The 15,948-nt window shown below is 41.2% G+C and overlaps 2 protein-coding genes across 2 annotated transcripts in view; both read right to left on the bottom strand.

The window, feature by feature from the left end:
• LOC146969721 (NACHT, LRR and PYD domains-containing protein 3-like) overlaps nt 1-15,948 on the bottom strand; it is a 264,684-nt gene that overhangs the window by 140,868 nt on the left and 107,868 nt on the right. The window lies entirely within an intron of this gene.
• Nucleotides 3,900-11,801, bottom strand: prdx6 (peroxiredoxin 6). Its single transcript, XM_085804888.1, has 5 exons — nt 11,706-11,801; nt 6,994-7,150; nt 5,706-5,849; nt 5,235-5,381; nt 3,900-4,204 (listed from the first exon to the last, which is right to left on the bottom strand). Exons 1-5 carry the CDS (start codon nt 11,795-11,797, stop codon nt 4,079-4,081), a joined length of 666 nt encoding a protein of 221 aa, XP_085661014.1. The 5' UTR covers nt 11,798-11,801; the 3' UTR covers nt 3,900-4,078.

Genomic DNA, 15,948 nt, shown 5'->3' with positions numbered 1-15,948 from the left:
GACTAAGGGCACGTCTGGAAAGCATCAAGCTTTGCTGTGCAGCTCCTCTCTGGTCTGTGGCCTGTTAACTCGCAGGTCACTGGCAGCTTCAGGTGAGGCAGTTTCAAGAGTTTCACGTTCATAAATAAACCAGCTAAGAAAAAGGTATAAGGAAAGAAGGAGGAGTAGGAAACAGCAGGTAAAAGGGTTTAGATCTTCACCTCATCGCTCCATGCTCCTGAAATACTCCCAGTTGTTGTCTAAGCTCAGTCATTATGTTGTTTGTTAAATCTGTACAAACGTGTAAAAGCTTCGTTTTTTGCTTTAACATTGTGCTCAGCCATGTTTTGGTTGGGTCACTTCTCCATATTGTCATCGCCATGAGGTTCCTCTGCCAAACCACAAAGTGTTGAATTAAAGAAACATCATGTAACATTGTTAAATAGTGCATTTTAGAGGAGCTGGTGAGTTCTTTACCTTCTGACAGCCCTTTTTATGCTAATAGATTTTATTTGTAACGAACTTTATATTTAACAAAAAATCTCAAAGTGCTACAACAGCAACCAAAAAAGGAAAAATAAGAAAAGGCTTAGCTAAGCTAACATGTTGCTGGCTCTAGCAACACATTTAACTCTTAAAGGTATTCAGAAAAGAAAATTGATTTTGAGCCCACTGTGGGTCTTAACATTAGTGTAATCACTCATCTATCAGACGATGTAGCCCAAACTTTGTGCAAAATTCTATTTTCGAGTAAATAACAGCATTATAATAACAGAAATAGTTTAAACATAGATGGTTGACTAACATAATACTTAGGGTGATATTTTTCTCTGATCATACTCAAATAAAATAGTAAACTCATCACCAAGACAGTTGTCATCAAACCATCCTTTTACGTCTCTGAGTGACGATGGTGAGATGAACGTAACTGTAACAGCTGTAAACAGTGTTTACATAGCTTCTTTGTATCCTAGCCCAGCGATCATTTCTTAGAAAGGAGCCTGGTGTGTCTGAGAGGAAAACATCTACTGAGGAAAGACTCGTTTGACTAAGGACACTCCTCTCAGAGCACTGTTTATGTCTTTGATCAGCGGTGTGTGTGTGTGTGTGTTCATTAGAGAGAGAGAGAGAGGCAGCAGCTGGTATTGTGTGTATGTTTTGCCCTGTGAGACGTGGCCCTGACTGGTGTTGTATTACATGTACTAGTGTTGCTGAGGCAAGGTGGGGTGAGTTGGCTTGATACAGCAAAGGAGTGAGGGAGGGGTGGGGATGGGTGAGTACTTGGCAATTAAGCCAGTGCCTGACACCCAAAGAGCTTCTCATGCTCTGGCACGGGCTATTGTCATGTGGAATTTGAGAAATGCATTTGATCGGTACGGTGTCTCTGTGGGTGTTAGTTTGGATGACTCCCGGCAACAAACCAGCCACCGGAGAAGAAGGACGAAGAACAGACAGAGGAGGTAGAGGGCAGGGGTCACCTGATGAATACATGTATCTTCATCATCTCACAGTTTGAGAATCCAGTATTTTTGGATGGTGAATGTTGTTTGCTGCACAATCAGCAATTTGATTCACACTCTCCACAGACAGAGGTGACTTGCATTACTTTGTGGGTTGATTCTGATAAGTGAGTGGCTGATTAAAAAGAAAACAAGAACATTCCTGCTCACATTGTCGGTATGACAGAAGTAGGAGGAGGAGGGCCCACAGATATTTTATCTGGCTCCGCACACACGACGCCTCCCTCCTTTCTCAAAAGGAATCCCTTCTCTTCTCTTTGACCTCGGCATTCCTCAGACACACAGTGAATGCAGAGGCCAGAGTGTGTGCGCTTGTGCGTGAGAGCAGCATTCACCTTAGCACTACTCAAAGCAACTCATACGGTCCTCAGTCATGCAGTTTTGAGAGTTGAATAACTCAAAGGGGAAACCTAAGCCTCAGTCTTGGCTTCAGTGTCATGTCTACAGTTGATGTTGACCTGCTTAGATGAGTTAATCATCTCAACTTACTCTCAAAATGAACATGAATTCAGGCTTTCATCTTTCAAGTGGCACAATGATTCATTTAAAAGGCAAATCTATAAATGTTAAGATATAATTAATAATAATAATTACAATATAAAATCTGTAGTAACTTGGTTCATTTATATCCTAACACTTTATCCAGGCACATACTGTATTTAGGTCTTTTACTTAATAGTATCATTACAACAATGCAGAGCAATGATAATATGATACAAATCTGTCATAACAAGTGAAAGTTCTGCAGTTGTTTTAGTCTTGCCAACAGCAAAATTCACTTTAAATATCAAAAGTGAAAGTGCACATTCCAAGTGTTCCCCACAACTGATGTCATTTTCGCAGTATTAATTATGATGCATTAGTAGAAATGCAGCCACTCCCTTCCAGGGGATTGGGCCGTTTCTACAGGGTCAAATTTGAGAAGCTGCGTGATGATTGATGGCAAAGAAAAAATACATAACACCATACAAATGTATTGAAACTTTCCTGGCCTTTCTCAGATCTGTGAAATGATGATTTCATCATGTGGACCTGACATAGTCATTGAGGGGAAATGAGTGGAATTGTTGCTTTGGAGGAACTGCTAAACACCTCACTGAAATGTGATAAGTGGCCACAACCTTTATTCTAAATTCACAGCCCCAAACAGATTGAAGCCACAGATCTAATCTCACAGTTAATTTTGATAGAGATTTAATTTGTAGTATGCACATATTTGTATGTATATTTTGTAAAAAGCTAATAAAAGTAACCACCCATTAGCAGTTGAATAAATGTTTAGTATAACTGTGTTTCATGTTTAAGGGATAGTTCAACATTTTGGCAAATTGGCCCACTGCCATAATCCCTATAGTTCTAGGAGTAGGTCCGTTACCTTTAATTGTTGGTGTAAAAGAATTTCTTGGTTTCCCTCATCAAACTCAATACACAATCCAACAACTCCAAAACATTCTGGTGGACAAGTTGTGACCTGCACATTCACCACGCTATGAGATAATAACAGAACGTTACAAGACAGAGTTGTTTTCGAGGTAAATTCAGAGACTGCTTGCTGAAAAACTGCCACCGACGGGAATGCGCATCAGCGGTTTTGCATGAATTTACCTTGAATTTTATCCCGTTTCATTATTATCTCATAATGTGGTGAATTGGTCACAACTTGTCCACGAGAGGGATTCGAGTTGTTGTTGTGTTGATTGTGTATTTGATGAGTTTAATGAGGGAAACCAAGAAACCCCATTAGCCTCTGTATAGCTCTAAGCAGCTTGCGGCTCTGCTCTGCCGTTCTAAAAATAGCTTGCACTGACAATTAAAGGTAACAAACCTACTGCTATGACTATAGGGATTATGGCAATGGGCCAATTTGCCAAAATGTTGAACTATCCCTTTAATACTGTCATTTAAAAAGCCTTGATGCTGAGCATAGAACAATCACTTTAAAAGACTAATCCATGGTACATTAAATACATTTAGGCAACCAGGGCATTAGCCTGTAATGCTGAGCTGGCAAAATGAATGAGAAAAGTAAAAGGGAAAAGTTTAAGAGCTTACTGTTGAGACTGAGAAATCTAACAATATGGCACAAAGTAGATATTAATGTAGCCAACCTGCTATTAACAGGATTAACAGGCAATGTAAACACACCATCATTACAGTAACACTCCCTGCAACTTCTCTTAGCAGGTTGATGCTTTCAGACTTGGAGCTGTGAGACACAGCAGCATTCACTGTGACTTCACTGCCATCTATTGGGCATGGTGGTACTGCAGCATTGTGATATTCTTATTATAGGTTACATGGGGACACCTAGTGGTACAATAAGTTGTAGCAAGGGCTGCTCCTGCTAAACCTCTTCTGTCCCAAACTGGAATCAGAGTAAAAAAAAAAGCTCATAGAACATGCGTGAAAAGGTTGTTTATTGAGTGAAGGTAAACAAGGCACTGTATAATGACAGTATAATTATCCCTGGAAACAGTGGTCACCAAACCTGGTAAGTGCGTCTATGATTTTGGTCAGGTCTACATGTGAATTATGATCCAATAGTAGTAATAAGAGTAGTAAAGTCCTTCATAGGGTCTTCAGACTTTAGTGTAGCGCAAGTACTTTTTCCCAGAAGGCAGCTCTTTTGTTGTGACACCGTTGGGGAAGAGCGCTGTAGCCTCCGCCTCAGAGAGCGTGGGAATGACCATGACTTTGTCACCAGGCTGAAAGAGACAGGAGTCTGGTTTTAGAGTCTGACCTTCACATGCTGTTAATCATGTAGCTTTCTTATATGGCTCCTGAATCCAGCTCACAATGAGGTCACCTACATATGAAAACTGTTTGTTCGGAAGTCATGAAATGTTTGAAGAAAAAAGACTGACAGAAAAGAGAGGACGTACTAGGAGGAAGGGCCAGAGTAACTGCAGGGATATAGGAAAAGTTTTACATTTTAGGAAATGCTCGTATTCACTTTCTAGCTGAGGGTTTGATGATAAGATCAAAACTTCTCTCATAGCTGAATGTTAAAGGGATATTTCAACATTTTTGCAAATTGGCCTATTGCCATAATCCCTATACTAGTAGGTTCATTACCTTTAATTGTCGGTGCAAACTGTTTTTGAGGTAAACGTTAACCGAAACTACATTCCAGAGACGGTTGCTCGGCAGAGTGATTTCAAAAGTGCAAGTAGTTCTGAGCATTTGCTTCATGTGTCATGATGTTTCATAATTATACGTTATTATTTCATAACATGGTGAATGTGCAGGTCAAAACTTGTCCACCAGAGCGTTTGAGTTGTTGGATTGTGTATTTAGTTTGATGAGGGAAACGTGGAAATACCATGAGCCTCTGTAGCGTTAGCTGAGCAGCTCGCGTCTCTGCCCCGCTGATCTAAAAACAGCTTGCACTGACAATTAAAGGTAATGAACCTACTCCTAAAACTATAGGGATTATGGAAATAGGCCAATTTGCCAAAATGTTGAAATATCCCTTTAAATAAGGAGCTGGGTCAAGGAGACACCGAGCTGAACTTTGCACTGGTCATTTCTCAAAATAGCAAACAGCAAAATAGATAACAATCTTCTAATAAAACTATACTTTCTGCCAGTCGTTCTAAAGAGTTCAAATATTGGCGCCTGCTGGATGCACAGTTAGTGTCATTATGTGATCATTCTTTAATGACAAGTATCTCTTGTTTCCTATGATTACCTAGGCTGCTGACTGATATACAATGCGATATGAAAACCATGTACCTTCCAGTCCACCGGTGTGGCCACCTTCTTCTGTGCAGTGAGCTGCAGAGAGTCGATGACTCTGAGCAGCTCATCGAAGTTCCTCCCTGTGGTGGCGGGGTAGAGGATGGACAGCTTCAGCTTCTTGTCAGGGCCGATGACAAACACCTGAAGTGGGATGAGATCACGTCAGGTTAAAATGACAAGCTGGATACTTTTACTTTGTTACTACCTAAAAATTAAATACATTGGTCAAGATACATTTTTAGTAACTAAATTAATATATTTTCAATACAGTATACCACCAAAGCCTTCCAGAAGGAGAAAAAATTAAATCTTTCTTTAAAAAAAAGAAAGGAAAAAAAGGCAAACTAACTTAGCATTTATTTATTCTGAATCATTTTGTCTTTAGTACTGATGCAATACAAACTAAGCCTAGCACTAGTTAAGTGGACACTGGAGTACATGCACAGAGGGGGCCAGGTTTCTTACACAGCGGGCAGTGAGGGGCATTCCGTCCTTGTCCCTCTCATCAGGGTCCAGCATGCCCAGCTGGACGGACAGCTCTCTCTTGTCGTCTGCGATGATGGGGAAGGGCAGGGCGCTGTCAGCCTGACTGTTAAACGCCATCACATCCTGCACAGTGAGAGGAGGCGCACAGTTTCAGACACATTTGTTGGGAATACGAGACATCATTGGCAGTTAATTATTCTCTCCATCCTGGCACCACAAGTTTGAGCAGAGAACTTATCTCCTTTATGAGCCATAAACAGTTACTGTGGGGGTCATGACCTACTGCTCTGCAAACAGATAGTTACCTCACAGATAGTAAACATAATCTGGGAGGACAGTGACAGAAAACACAAAGCATGCAGCTTCCTACAGTATGTTCTTGCCAGTGAGGCAGGTGGTTGTAAAGCAGTTCATCTGATTGACACTGGTCCAGTGAGCATGGACCAATCACTGGGCTTTCTTACAGTAGCAGGCATTTAATATGCTAACAAAGTCAAAAGAGGATCACAGTGAACCACGGCAGTGTTGAGGGTGATGATTAACCCATGATTGTTTCTACTAAGACGAAAGTATCATTTATAGTTACTTTGGACAGATAGAATTCAAGCCGCTGATATCCAGGTTGGTCTTAAATGTTTAAAAAACACCCATCATCGCAATCCAATATAAAAAAAATTAAATGTAAAAGAATAAATAAAATGCCATTTCAATAAAATTTCAAAATTAAATATTTTAATGAAATCTAATACAGTGTTTGATTATATTAAATCCATTAAATCAATTGACACTCTTTGCTCTCATGAGCTAATTTTACTTTTCTTTTTTATTTCTCCAAGGCCAAGGAGTCTTTAAGTTTGGACTGACACACCCCCTCCTCTAATGCTGGCCAGCAACAAACTACTTGTAGTCTTGGGATGTTTTGTGAATACGGCCCCTAGAGACGTTCAAAGAAAAAGGAACTGGGTGAGGATTTTGGTCCTGTCCACAAAAGAGGTGGAGTTGGAGGATAATGACCACTGAAATTACACAGATTTATGTCTCCGCTGTCACTGTTTCCTGGTAGTTAGACATATGCAAGCTTTAAATGCCAGTGTTGACCCAGTAAGTATCTGAACTTTAACTGCTATCATTTAGTTTTCACTCCTCCCAGTAGCCTGATTAACAGTTATCCTTTGACCTCCAACAAACCACAATAAACAGAGGTAGGGGTACAGAGTACGTTTGTGTCCATGTCTGTGTGTGTTTATTTGTGTGTGTTGTCCTTAACCTTGCTCCAGTTGCGGTGATCCTCAACACTGTCAATGGACAGAGCAATCATCTTCACCCCTCGTTTCTTGAACTCATCACTGACTGATGCAGCGCAGGCCAGCTCAGTGGTGCAGACAGGAGTGAAGTCCCTTGGGTGGGAGAACAGGATACCCCACCTGCACAGTAACGGATCCATGGAACAATTAGGTCTTTTTCTATTCACCATTTAATACCATAGAAACCTACATCGTGAAAATAGCAAGATCACTGTCATGCACCCGTGTGCACTCCTGTATTCCAACTCACAAGGCTTAGATTCTGAATGATTGGCCATGTTGTGTCCTTCTAGACCTTCGTTTAAGTAAACAGGCACAGTATGATCTATAGAGAAAAGGTCAAAGCTGCAAAACATAGGACAATACTTTCTGAGCTTCCACTTCTCAGTGCATTAAATTACCTTACTTGGCTCATTTGAGGTGTTTAAAGGGGTTGGAGGGGTGGATTGATCCAGCATTGAATTGCAATATTTTGCATGGCAATATTGTATTTATATGCGGATGCCAAGTATCAATCTGAGCAGACTAAGAAGTTTATGTTATTATAAGTTTTCATTTGGAGACATAATTTGCAGATTAAAGAAAGATGCAGAAATCTAATAACTTGTGGCTGGGGCAGAGACAGCGGAGCAGGAGCGCTTGTTAAAAAAACGGCGCTCTGTCCGTGATTTGGACTCGGTTCAGCTGTAAAGCTAAAGTTGGTAAGTTGACGAAAGTGAAAGTAAAGTCCGCGACCTTATGAACCTCGTAGAGAGAAGACATACTGTATCCTTAGCAACCGGACTCTGCAAAACGATCTCACATCTCGCTCACCATGAAACACACTCTTCTTGTGCACTTCCAGCGTTTGAGCAAGGGGGCAGTTGTCAGTCTGAGAAGTGAAGCTCACTTCCGCGTTCAAAAAACCGCAATCCCCTCGGCTTCCTCTGGGGGCTGGTGTCAGAAGGGAGCATTCCCCATAGACCCCCATGTTAAAATCGCCGATTTTACATCCTCAATAAACATGTTATGCCTGGTGTCAGAACGTTTTTTTGTCTCAATCGATAGTTTCTACCCCCGCACACACTCTGAGGGGGGTGAATTTTTTTTTAACTCTACCGTTTTACTGTTATTAGGTTAAAATTCTGTCCAATTAGGGCGCGGAAACGTTGAGTGACAGGTCCGAGCAGCTCCGTGGACAGCTGCTTCGAGGCCAGTGGGCGGGTTCTCGGCCGGCCAATCCAACATGGCGCTGTTCAGGCCGCCATATTTGAGTCACAAAAACGACTCCCTAAAACCAATGGGTGACGTCACGGGTGCTACGTCCATTCGTTTTTACAGTCTATGTTAGCGGTGCGCCAGCTCTGCCCGTATCTCCCTTCTTGTTAGGCTACTGCACACACAGTCGAAACTAAGTATGGTGTCTATCTGCTGGTCATGGACTCGGGAGTGAGGACATGAAAAAAAAAATGTTGGCGTATCCCTTTAAGGTTTGCATTTGTTCCGTCTGTTTTTGTGACTGGGCAAATTCATATTTCTCACTATTTAAATCCTAGAGCACTGGAAAAGAGAGTAACGACACGCATTGGTCCAATGGAAGCGCCTCCTGATGGCGGAATATGGGTATTGCAAAAGCGCCCAAGAACTGTCATCTCTGCATTGCTGGTGAATGAGAAAGTGTGGTATTTTCAATAATTTAAGGACATTTATAGATCACCCATGTTAATAGCATCATTGAGGATCCTTTACAGATAAATATTAACACATAGGCGAGTAAAAAAAAAAAAATAGTTGTCTACATTAAAGGTTGACTATGTAGAATTACAAGAACAACAACAGAAAAAGAATTCCAGCAGTCGATTGCCAGACCGTTGCTAGGTAAAACGGGCCGTTGCTAGGGACTCCGCTCTGATCAGAGGACAGCAGAAGAGGAGAGCTAAGCAGGATATTTACCTTATGTTTCATTTTTACCGTCATTAACAGCATAATAAATGACTTGTAGCTTGTTACAGGGAGAGTGGAGGCTCTCTGCCTTCCACACCGCTGCTGCTCAGAGCCTCAGAGCCTCCGCTGTCACTGCTCTCCTCAAGTTGGAAAAAAAAAAAAAAAAGGAGCTCCGTGGCACCGAAAGTCCGCGACGATAAACGTGTTTATGACAGATAAGACTACACAAATACACCCATCCAAACAAGTATATGATAATCCATTGATCCACCGATTGATTATTAAAAAGGCTTGGTTGGAAACAAACGCATCCGACCGGGAGGAGGCAGGAAAACAGCGGAGAACTGAGCCACATGTCGGCTACAGGCAGGTACGAATGTAAACAGAACGTTGACAGAAAGTCAGTTGTCGAGCCCGTCAAAAATATTAAAAATAATAATTCAGACTAAAAAAATTTTTTTGTGGAAAAGCAATACTTTCATTCTTTACCCCTCTAAAGGCCCCATGGATGTATTATTTTTGAAAAAATATAGCTTTTAATAAATATTCTACATATTCAACCTTTAATGTTTCATAACAAAATCTACATTTTGTAATAAACAAATAATAAGTATAATTTGATATGACCAAGACACCTAAAAACAAAAACACTGCCGTTTTCATCAATTTACAAGCAAGTGGGCAACACACATACATTATTGGAGTGAATGGGTTTTCTGGGCGCTTTTGCAATACCCATATCCTGCCACTCGGGGCGCAAAACCCTTACCACGGGAGCCAATGGTGGTGTCGTTACTCTCTTCCAAATCCTAGCCTGACAAGCCAGACTATATCACTAAAATGTATAGTCTGGAAATGACCGGTAGACCTCGGCTCAATCCAGGGGGCTGTCTTTCAAACTGCCTCTGCACGCAATAGGGTAGCGCTACGACTAATCAGAGCAAAGAGCAGGATGATGTTAGCCTGACAAGCCAATTAAAATATATGTCGCCATCGCGTTAAGCCCGCCCAACGACTCTCTAAACAGATAGAGCGCTGTGATTGGTGAACACAATCGGTGTTCGAGACTTTTCCAGTGCTCTAGTTTCTAGACCCACCTACGGAGCAAATATATTTGCTGCCGCTAGGGTGCGTCTAGATTTCTAGGCTATATAAATCCTTAATTTCAAGGAGATTCAAAAAGACTGAGAGGAGTATAATCAAAAGAAGCAGGGGACAACAGAAGGAGGGGGAGGAAGGAATTGCTATTAAAAAAAAGGGAAAGAGAGGATATAGTCTCAGTGGAGGAAATTCCAGCCATAAATTGCTACAACAGGTGTCTGTGAATAATCTGGAGGATTCAAGCTCGAAGACATAAAATCCAGCTGTGCTGCACTACAGTGTATTTCAGGGGGAAGGGTCCCAAGACAGACTCAGCTTTTCCTGCAAAAACATCACATTCACGTTCATTGTCGACTTTTTCTCACACTGATTCACGTGTTTCTCATATGATTCTCCTCACTGTGTTGCAATGCATTGTGACACAGGGTGGAGGCCACCGACCGAGACACTTCTCCTGACAGGGATTATGATCACTTGATTAGAATGACCAGAGGCTCAGAGAGACCTGGGATTTCCCACATGGTTTCAGCAGTTCTCCGATTGGTACGAGCTGGAAGGTGGTGCTGGTTAAATATTGTCAAGAACTTTTTTTTGTTTTTTTGCAAGTTTGTGCCAAAATAGACAGTCCAACTGACCAACTACCTGGCTGCAGTAAGCGTGTCCGTTTCTATGATGTTTGTTTGTTCAGTTGTACAACTACTGGCAGACTCAAACCCAATACACTCAGCCAGCCTCTGCTGAAATCCAATGAAAAGCTACAAGACACAGTTATGTTCACCTCTTAAAGCCCAACATCTACCCACTGAGGAATGAATCACTTCATATATCAGGTTTAAGTATGTTACATTGTGTCTATTTGGAAACTAGAGCCAGCTCCATGTTACATCACAGGCTGACTTGTTGTGCAACTTGGGAGGACGAGGAAACGAACAAATCAAAGCAGGTTTTGCTGATTTACCACAAAGAATTGTTTTGATCATTAAGCTTTTGGATAACAACACAGCACAGTGCACATAGTCCAGTGTTTTCTCTCCATTGTTAGGCTACTGTAAAAAATCTGTCAAAACAGGGTTTGACTTAATGCCAACAGGAGATGCAGCCAAACAGGCACAGTTCCAATTTCACACAATGCAGTCCTTGTCCGGACTGGGTTAGGGTTAGAGACGCTTCACTAATGAACTGGACCTAGACAACAAAAACACTTGCGAGCTTTATGTATAAAGTGATTTAAAAAGCATAAAATAAGTTTGCTCTCCTGCAACTATCACAGTTCTGGTCTAATCTACTTAAATAATAAATGCAGGTTTTCTATGGCTTAAAAATTACAAAGTGAAAGTGATTCTTTGATCATACTAGGGACAGAACAAAGCATTGACAACTTTGCAACTTTGTTCACACTTTACTATTTTCTCTGTTCCATTGTCCCTCCCCTGACCCGACAGAGTCATGCTTGTGTAACAGCCAGCAGGTGGCCACATTCCTCAACAGGCCGCACCACACCGTCTTTGCTTTTTGGGTTCAGATTAGAGTAATTCTTTACCGACAACAGGCCTTGGCCCACACACACACACACACACACCTAACGCGGCTCACTACATGGTTACAGTAACACTGCCGGAGGAGTAGCTGTACGTGAAGCCTGCGCACTTACGAGCCGCCCAGGAAGTCGTGGAACTTGATCCTGCCGATGGTGGTGTCGGCTTCGAAGTTCGGGAACTCGTCTCCCAGCAGAATGCCCGGCATGGTCCGTCCTGTCTGCAGCTGCAGCTCACACACACGACGAGGGAAGAGGAGAGGCTGACTGCACACTGCTGACCTGCTATCAGCTGCACATGAGTGGACACGAAGGGGGAGGAGCCAAGCTGGCCAACCAGTGCACAGATGCGAAATTATTTTTTGTATTAACTTTATTAACAACAGAGAAGAGAATTAGGGTCAATTGTGATAGGCTACATTTAATTTAATTCTATTTTCAGAATTGAGGCTTTTATTTTGACTAGTACAGATTGTAGACGCCGTATACCAGGATGAATGTTTATGTCATAATTGTCTAATAATCTTGTGTCTAAAAATTGTGTCTGGGCCCCTTTTAAAAGCTCTTGAGCTTCTCAGGGTGTCCCATTTCACATATGAAATTACAAATATTTTAATGATTTTAATACCTTTTCTATATCTGTGAATAAAGATGATGATGAATCTTAGACAATAATGTATTGTAATTTCTATTTTACCTATTGAACCCATTCTAATAAAAGACCAAAGATGATGATGTCACTTTAGGAGCACTGATCAACACCTGCCCTATTATATGCTTCTGTGCATGCTCAACCAGGCTACTGACCTACTGACAAAAACCTTCACAGTGGTCAGAATGAAAGAAGAGGCGGTATGACTGGTTGAATATCACTAAATGACAGTAAAATAAATAAATAAAAATCTAAAATCACTTAAAGGCCTATCCTTTTATGCCCCAAACTGCTTTGGTTCAAAAGCTAACTACATAATAGGCTTACTTGAATCACAGTAGTTATTCCCAATAATTTTATAATATTCACTTTGAGTCACACACAGTCGACATTTAAAGCAGAAGTAAGCGATCCGGTTGTTTTGGCTAACTTCTTGTCAGCCGATGGAGTTAGCAGCCCCCGCTCTCGTCATGGATCTATTGGTCCTCGTCCCTACGTCACCACATTCACACGCATCCCTTGGCTGCACACACAGCCCGTCATGCCGTTCTCTCTCCTCATTGGATAAAGCTTGTAGAATACAAGGAAGTATACAAGTAGTTTTCTCCTCGGCTTACAGCAGAGCAGAGTGACTGACAGACCCATGTTTCGGACCAAACACTCTACATAAGTGCTGTCGGAAGATTATTTAAGACTTATATTAACACAAACATTCCACTTATTTCTGCTTTAATCATAGGAAATGAGTCAAGCAACCACAAAGGGACAGAAAAGTTAGTAGCCTATCTACGTTTTCAGTATCTTCAACGATTCGATTCGAATCACGATTTGTGGTTGCAGATACGATTCAAGGACGATCTTAGTTAACGATCAGGCATGGTAGCCTACGATTCAAATCAATTCAGTAACTTTTTAGTCAAAAATTCAACCAGTGTGACTGTGAAATAAATACCTGGGTACTAGACAATTTTCGAAGACAAAAGCGAGCAGTAGCTCCAGTGTGTTGAATATTCTGACAACATCAAAAAGCAATTATTAACTAGAAACAGCATTTCCTAACGGAACATGCGTGTGAATGCTGAAACCCAATGCTGAACCATGCTGAATTAGCAGAATAAATTGACAAAGACATGCGGAATGGCATACAAGAAACATGTCCATGGAAGGAATTGAACCCACAACTCCATGAGTGGTAACCTAACACACTAACCATACGGCCACAGAGAACCTGAGTTACAATGAGCTTTATACTATGAGGAATCAAAGACTGTCCAATGACAGCTGAATAATTGGAATCAAAACTCAAGCAATGATGTGAAATGCCTGAGGCAGGAATCGAACCTATGACCTTATGATCATAAAGCCTTCACTCTGCCACTCGGCTACAGAGAGCACACTACTTTCAAGACTGTTGTCATTCATTGTAATGTGATGATGTGCTGCAAACTGGTATGAGTAATCAAGCAGATAACAAACACCTGTAACCAATTGAAGGCGGTGGAGGAGAGCAGAATTCAACATAACATAACAAGAGTTCTTCCCTTGGATTCGAACCAGTGACCTTGGGGTTGGCAAACGGCCACCCTAACCCCTACACTACAGTGGTGTTGTGCAAAAGAGGTTGAGACTTTGATGAATGTGAGATTTTTCAATGATGCTTAAAAAAAAAGTAAGGAAAGTGCAGAAATTAGCCACACCAAGCAAGAAGAGGACTTTTTTGTGACCTGTGACTATTTTTTGGGGAATTAAAATGAATTAAAAAGCACTTAACAGCAAGTTACAAAGTTGAGCTCCTTCTCCTGCTGCAGAGCAGAGAGCTCCCTGGCTGCATTTAAAAAATATTTTAAATTATTATCTAAGAATGGAAGAATGAAGAATGGAATGGAATTGTTTGTTTGTGTATGTGTGCATGTGTGACTGTGTGTGAGTGTCTGTGTGTGTCTGTGTGTGAGTGTGATACCTGTGTTTGTGCGTGGACATCCTCTGTCAGTCTGGTTTATCATGTGTGTGTGTGGGGCTGTGTTTAAAAACATCTTAACGAGCGGCCAGGCTGCACCTGCACTTGTTCTATTAATAGACATGATAACGAGCTGGCCCCAACAGCTGGACCAACTGCACACAGAGCAGAGCAGAGCAGAGAGATTTGAGCTCAGTGCAGCTTCTGAAAACAGCCCAGAAAAAGAGAACCGTACCTCTGATCAGAATGTGGCCATGTGACTACTGGGGCAAGGAGACCTTCCTGAGCACATTGATGTGCATTAAATGTTTGTAGGGCAAAAACTTTTCTCAGGGTCGCAAGGTAGAAAAGGGGGGCATTTCTGCTTTTCTAAAAAAATCAGCTCCTACTTTTATATTGAAGTGGATGAGCCACTGGAGCGGGTCTAGCTGGACAATTAGGCTCATAGAGACAATTCTGTAAGTGTGTCTGCTGTTTTGAGCACATCAGATGAGACACGACAAGTGTGGCTACAAACCAGTGAGGAAATCATGTGTCTAGAGTTTAATTTGTGGCCGTGCTGGCAATTTATCCAGAAAAAATCCTGAATGTTTTTTCGATCCCTCTCACTCTAACGATGATGTCACTCACTCTGACCCAACCCCATACACACTCATTGAAAAGTGTGAAATTTGTCAGAAATCCTCATGTGCTTTTAAAGGATTTATCTCAAAAACGGTACAAGCTATGAAAAAGTTGTAAATACAGGATGAATACATTAGAAGTTTGTCTACAGCTCAGGATTTGAATGAAGTCTCTAGCTGAAAGTATGTGGACGCTTTAAAGGCTGAAAGAAGTAAGAAGATTTGAAGAGTTTCAAGACTGTTCCAATGCATTCTCTATGGGGAAAAAAAAATCAGAAATAGTTGAATATTGCAAAAAGTATGAATAGTTGAAAAGAGAAAAGACATAGCACACCTGTCCCGAAAAGGCTGAACATTTTGATATTTGAATTGTTGAAATAGCACAAAGTATGAAGGACTAGTTACATGACGAAGAAAGGCAGAAAATGGCCGAACCGAATAACAATAGTGTTAATGCTTCCAGCATTCACACTAATAACACTACAGCAAGATTGGCACACAGGAGCAACTTTTCTACCTATTTCTACTTATTTATCTATCTATGCACGTTATCATCACAGAGCCAACTGAGAGACTGTGAGTGTCACACACACACACACACACACACACACACACACACACACACACACACAGAGCATCAGCCGTCAGTTTGCCACTATCAGCATCGTCATGGTCCGGTGAAATAAAACAGAACTCATCAACTTTGCCACCTTTTTGTTTATTAGTGTGAATGCTGGAAGCATTCACACTATTGTTATTCGGTTCGGCCATTTTCTGCCTTTCTTCGTCATGTAACTAGTCCTTCATACTTTGTGCTATTTCAACAATTCAAATATCAAAATGTTCAGCCTTTTCGGGACAGGTGTGCTATGTCTTTTCTCTTTTCAACTATTCATACTTTTTGCAATATTCAACTATTTCTGATTTTTTTTTCCCCATAGAGAATGCATTGGAACAGTCTTGAAACTCTTCAAATCTTCTTACTTCTTTCAGCCTTTAAAGCGTCCACATACTTTCAGCTAGAGACTTCATTCAAATCCTGAGCTGTAGACAAACTTCTAATGTATTCATCCTGTATTTACAACTTTTTCATAGCTTGTACCGTTTTTGAGATAAATCCTTTAAAAG

This window comes from Trachurus japonicus, chromosome 17, assembly GCF_045865225.1.
Source record: "Trachurus japonicus isolate A0001 chromosome 17, Traja_1.0".
NCBI classification, from domain to species: Eukaryota; Metazoa; Chordata; class Actinopteri; order Carangiformes; family Carangidae; genus Trachurus; species Trachurus japonicus.
The sequence above is the reverse complement of the archived record's forward strand: the minus strand, read 5'-3'. Positions and strand labels throughout refer to the sequence as shown.